This window comes from Acyrthosiphon pisum, unplaced genomic scaffold, assembly GCF_005508785.2.
Source record: "Acyrthosiphon pisum isolate AL4f unplaced genomic scaffold, pea_aphid_22Mar2018_4r6ur Scaffold_20587;HRSCAF=21481, whole genome shotgun sequence".
NCBI classification, from domain to species: Eukaryota; Metazoa; Arthropoda; class Insecta; order Hemiptera; family Aphididae; genus Acyrthosiphon; species Acyrthosiphon pisum.
The window spans coordinates 1-5,702 of NW_021769962.1; the positions used below are offsets into that span (position 1 = coordinate 1).

Genomic DNA, 5,702 nt, shown 5'->3' on the forward strand with positions numbered 1-5,702 from the left:
GATTATGAGACACGTGTATGAATAACGGCACGTGCCGTTTTTTTTCTCGTCCGGTTAATTGGACGTCCGGATCAGTGGGCGTCCGCAGGATTTTTCAATGGGGGGGGGGGGGGCTTGAAAATAAATAATTACTCAGTTGTCACAAGATTATAAGTTTGAATAATAAAGTGCTTTCTTATTTCTTAATTAAATTAAGCATAAAATAGAACAAGAAAAAATATATGAAAAAAGAACTAACAAAAAATATAATAACAAAAATAATGAGCAATAAAATATATTTTTATTTGGTCCAGTCTACTAATTGTAGTCGCTTCGGTGATGTTTTTGAAAATTGTTGTATAACTTCCAATTCGGTCAGATTTTCTTTTTTGTTTATATTTGCTAAAGCTAATCCATTAAGACGTTCCTCCGTCATGGTTGATCTTAAGTAGGATTTCAAACGTTTCAATGTTGAAAATGTTCTCTCTGGTGTAGCAGAAGTAATTGGCAATGTGGCAAACAGTCTTAACAGCACCTGGATGTTTGGTAATAGATTTGTACAGTAAGGTAGTGTATCAATAACTGATTGTGGTTTGTCATCCTTATTATACCACTGACATCTCCACATATGTAGTTCAGCTCTAAGACATGAACTGTCATTATATGTAAGATCTTTATCATAAATCATAGCTGCCTTTAAAATAGAGTCATCATCGTAAAGATTAAAATTTGATGGAATCAGTCCTTCCAGTGGCATAACATCAGATAGTCTGTCATCGAATCGTGCATGCAAAGCTTGAATTATATAATCAAGAAATGGCAAAAACACTGAAATTTTAAAATATGTTTCTGGATCGGTTACATTTATATTGACTCGATGAGTTTGTCGTCCACAAATTCGTGGCATACTTATCTCAACATCAACTTTTGCTGCAAATTCTACGATATCTTTAAATATGTTTTTAAAGTTTACATCAGCATTTTCTCGAAGTTCCTCTAATGCGCATCGAATCACCATTATATCAGACAATGCCTTTGACAAATCTTGCTGCTTACTTTGCAATGATATGCTTAGTTGCAATGTATATGAAAAACCAGTAACAGTGACTTCAAGTGACACTAAAAAATCACTTTTCATAATAGAATTTAAGTACAATGTGGCTTTACACGAAGTTTCAGGATTAGTATCATTCTGTAGATCTTCAAGTGCATGTACTAAGTAAACGTATAAACTCTTAAAAGTTATAAGTGCATCATGACGTTCCACCCACCGAGTTTCACACAGTTTCTTCAATTTCATTTTGTTACTTGGATCAGAATTACTAGTTGTGCCTGCTTCAATAACTGACTTTAGTTTGTCAGCTCTTTTTGCAGATGCACTAAAAAAAGTAGCAACACAAGACACGATTCCCAACATATTTTTGATAGATGGAACATTACAAGCTTTCGAAAGACAAAGGTTTAATGAATGACTGAAACAATGTGTGTAGAATGCAAGTGGTTGTTCATTTTGAATAAGAGCTTGAGCACCATTATTCTTCCCAGACATATTTGCACCACCATCATATCCCTGTCCTCTGAGGTTATTTATACTTAAACCAATATCTTTAAGCTTATCTAAAATTGAATTTTTTATTGCTAAACCTGTTGTTGAGTTCATTTCAACAAAACCCACAAAATCTTCTCGAATAATCCAGCAAGATGTATCTACGTATCTTATACACACAGTCATTTGTTCAATTGTACTTATATCTGTCGTTTCATCCACCAATATTGATAAAAAATTTACATTTTTTGATTCGTTCTACTATTTTTCCTACTATCACATCTCCAACCGCAACTATGATTTCATTCTGTATTCTAGAGCTGATCATTGTACAATTTTTTGGTGAAGTTTCAATGTGGTTTAGAAGTGCTGTATCGCCAGATTCAACTCGAAACGAAAGAAGTGCACGAAAAACTCCTTGTTCGCCATTTAAACAACTACTTCTAATTTCGCTTGATGACAACAAACCAGATTCTCTATGCCCACGTAATGGCAAATTATTTCTTGCACAAAATAGAATTGTTTTTATAATTGGTACAATTCTCTTTCGATTGCTCTCAATTACTTGTTGTTTACGTTTATCAAGAAGAACGTCAACAGCTTTACTACCTCCGCTCTCATAATTTATTAAAAAGTCATTTGCTCTTTGTACTGACAGAAGATGGTATTCCTTTTTTTCATGGTTTTTTAATTCATTAATGGCATCTTTAAATTTCACCATGGGTTCAGTAACCAATTTTCCCAAACGCTGAAATATAGTATAATATGCTGTACGTTTTAATATTTAATTTTCTAAATTACCTACCATATTTATTTAACAAGGTTTATTTATTATTTCAATATTTTAAATTAGGATTACCTAAATAACTATATAAAAAAAAAATGGTAGCTGATAAAGAGTGTTAAAAACATAGTTATTAAGTAAAGTTTCATGCATTATATTTACCTGATTTGCTATTCCACCACCAGAAAAAGCAAACAATATACATTGCTTACAGTATGCGCCTTCTTTTTGATGACTATAAGCTAGCCAAGGAAATGTTGTTAAATATTTGTACTGAAAACCTTCTTTTTTGCTTTCCTTCTATCTTCTCTGGAAATGCAAAATCAGGTGGAGGTACCCAAGTAAGCTTTAAGCATTTAGCAATTTCAGATTGTTTCAGTCTTTGGTTTGATAAAAAGCAAGCAATATCATTTGTATGAATTTGTGAAGACTAAAAGCAAATATCAAGAATAATTAAATAGTGATATTGTATAAGGAAGTAAGAAATTCTATTCAGTATTAATTGTATTTATTTAAATAGTGTTATATAATAAATATGTTTTATAAAACTAATAAGTAGTAACCCATTAATAATATTTATAGCAATAATGCAATAAGCTAATAATATTATAAGAATGTTAATTAAATGATATCTTAATATGAGACACCATACATAAGACTAATCTTACCTACCTATATAGCTATAGCTATATGCCTGTACATATTTGTTTATTTGCATAGGTAGCATTGTTAATTTTCACAATGTAAATAAGCATCACAGGTTAAAATAACCTGTGTCATAATCAATGTATGTTTTAATTACTATTAAATGAAGAAGTCATAGGTAGTCATCATACATTAACACGTTAACTGCCACGAGCCCGCCGGCGACCTAACACGGATACATTAAATTGGAGCCATTTAGGTTGCCGGCGACCTAAACCGAATTATTCTTCAGGGGCCGCTTAGGTCGCCGGCGGTTCAAACCTATCATTGTATTTAATATACTATATTTTTTTATGGCGTAGAAATAATGCCTTAATAATTACATTATGGCGTACACGAGAAAAAGACGAACAATTTTAAAAAAAAAACTAATTGATTCCTTTATTTTAACTTTGTTTAAAAAATATTCTTAATTGTACATAAATTAATAATATAAAAAAGTATTAAATTACTCTTGTATGATTTTTTATTGATTCTTCATATAATGTGATCAGAGAAACATGATAGGCAAATGAATGGTTGTGATGGACATGTACTGCAAAACGTAGTGACTTTTTTTGTTTTATTTAATGCTTCTCTAAAACATAAACATATATTTTTATAAATTTTAATTAGTTTATAAAGATGATAAAATTAAAAGATGTAACAAAGTATCTAATTACCTAAATCCTTTTTCTTGTGATATTTTCTTATAACACTCTGAACAACGTTTTCTTAGTTTTCTATTTCTTGGACACTTTTCTTCCGTTTCCTCTATTTTGTGTTTAGGTGCTGCTGATCTCCTTTGATTTCCTGTTGATTTTAGTGTGTTAGGCGTTGTCATTTGTTGAGGTAATTTTCGACTGGTGGGTTTTAGGTCGAGCATTTTATCAATTAACGACTCGCGAAATTGTTTTACATTCATTTTTGAATCATTATGTTTTATATTATGCATGATTTGAGCGTTAATAACACTAGTATTAAGTAATATCTCAGTCATAACTTTATGATACCAGCGGATGCTTTTTCTGACTGGAGAAGAATAAGATGCGAGTTGGTCTGATAAATCAATACCAGCTTTTCCTGCGTTATAAAATAAAATAACATCTGGCTTCAAAATACTTTCTTTTTTTCTGGATTGTTTTCCTGTGTCTACAATATCTAATTTATGACGTGTAGATAGTAAAAATATATCTCTTTTATCTTTAAATTTTGACACTACAATTCCGTTATCGTCTTCTTTCCCAAAAATTTCACCTTTTTTAATTTTTTTGGTTATAACCTCTTTAGGTAAATAACGGCGATTTTTCCTAAGTGTCCCTACTAAATGTGTTTTTTTATTTAAAAGTTGCTTAGCGAGTGGGACAGATGTATAAAAGTTATCTGTGACAATTGTTCTACCTTTTTCTAAATATTTTTCGCATAAAGACAATACGATTGTTTCACCTAAAGATTGACCTGATATAGACTGTTTTCCCTCATAAATAATTATTTTGTATGTAAAACCGTTAACATCACATATTTTGAATAGTTTAACTCCGTACTTGTGTCGTTTACTTGGAATGTATTGTCGAAATTTCAATCTCCCTCTGAAAGGAATCATAGACTCGTCTACTGCAATGATTTCTCCGGGTGTCAGTAAATGTTCAAAATTGAAATTAATTTTATCAAGAATATTCCTTATTTTGTACAGACGATCGGATTTATCACTTGTTTCATTATCGGCAAAATGCCAGAATCGTAATATTAGTTCAAATTTGTTTCGGCTCATTATTTTTGGAGCTACACTATTTTCATATCTTTCCGCTTTACTCCAGTAATCAGCAATGTTTGGATATTTCACTACACCCATCCAAAGTAACAGTCCAATAAATTTCGTCATATCCTCTAATACTATAGGTTGCCATGAACGGAATCTACTACTACGCGACAGTCTAATACTTTTTAGATATTGTTCAGCATTTCTATTAGTTTCCAAGACCATGCAGTTAAGTATATCGTCAGTAAGAAATAATTTAAAATAATCATATGGCTCATTATTTGCCAATAATTCTATAGGTAACGTGCAATCGTTTTCATAAGTAAAATATTTTTGGTAATTACCTGTAACAGGATACCAGTTAGATGATATATTATCATTATCAGCATTAAGTTGTACTGGAAGGGATTCATGATCACTGGATTCGTCATCACTTTCTGATAGTTGAAAAAGAGGATCGGCATCGCTGTCATCAATACTTTCATCCGAAAATGAAAAATCTGAATCACTTAGTGCATCTTCGATCTGCTTTTGATCCATTTTAATAAAATAATAATAGTACACAAAATATTTTTATAAAACGAACAAGAAAACAAGAAAGCAAGCACAAGAACGCGTTGTGATTGATAAACTATTAATGACAATAATGAAACGTATTTTTATAGACTGAAAAATATAAACATGGTAGCCGGCGACCAATCCGGCGTCATAGTAAAAACACATAATTACCACGCCAGTTGTCCGCCGGCAACCTAACTATTTTTATATTAAATTCATAATATTCGGATTTTTCCAATCATAATGCTATAATCAACATTACGATTAGACTCTCCTTTTTATAAATACACACACGAACATTACAGTAATTCCCTGTTATTTATACCATGGCTCCACAATTACATATCCGTGTTAAGGACGCCGGCGGGCTCGTGGCCAGTTAACGTGTTAAA

The 5,702-nt window shown here is 31.5% G+C and overlaps 3 protein-coding genes across 3 annotated transcripts; all 3 read right to left on the reverse strand.

Annotated features, from left to right (window-relative positions):
• Positions 1 to 280: 280 nt before the first annotated feature.
• Positions 281 to 1,711, reverse strand: LOC103308869 (52 kDa repressor of the inhibitor of the protein kinase-like). Its single transcript, XM_008183012.1, has one exon. The coding sequence runs from the start codon at positions 1,709 to 1,711 to the stop codon at positions 281 to 283; it is 1,431 nt and encodes a 476-aa protein (XP_008181234.1).
• A 28-nt stretch (positions 1,712 to 1,739) lies between these two features.
• Positions 1,740 to 3,089, reverse strand: LOC103308870. The gene is made up of 3 exons (XM_008183013.1): positions 3,081 to 3,089; positions 2,584 to 2,739; positions 1,740 to 2,273 (listed from the first exon to the last, which is right to left on the reverse strand). Exons 1-3 carry the CDS (start codon positions 3,087 to 3,089, stop codon positions 1,740 to 1,742), a joined length of 699 nt encoding a protein of 232 aa, XP_008181235.1.
• A 583-nt stretch (positions 3,090 to 3,672) lies between these two features.
• LOC103308871 (piggyBac transposable element-derived protein 4-like) lies at positions 3,673 to 5,292 on the reverse strand. Its single transcript, XM_029492021.1, has one exon. It carries the CDS (start codon positions 5,290 to 5,292, stop codon positions 3,673 to 3,675), a length of 1,620 nt encoding a protein of 539 aa, XP_029347881.1.
• Positions 5,293 to 5,702: the final 410 nt, after the last annotated feature.

Bases quoted from the DNA above. Each gene is read 5' to 3' on its own strand.
- LOC103308871 (XM_029492021.1), bottom strand. From the start codon at position 5,292: ATGGATCAAAAGCAGATCGAAGATGCACTAAGTGATTCAGATTTTTCA.
- LOC103308870 (XM_008183013.1), bottom strand. The intron at 2,274-2,583 runs GTACAAATATTT...ACTATATTTCAG, and splicing joins AGCAAAAAAGAAGGTTTTCA to CGTTTGGGAAAATTGGTTAC.
- LOC103308869 (XM_008183012.1), bottom strand. From the start codon at position 1,711: ATGACTGTGTGTATAAGATACGTAGATACATCTTGCTGGATTATTCGA.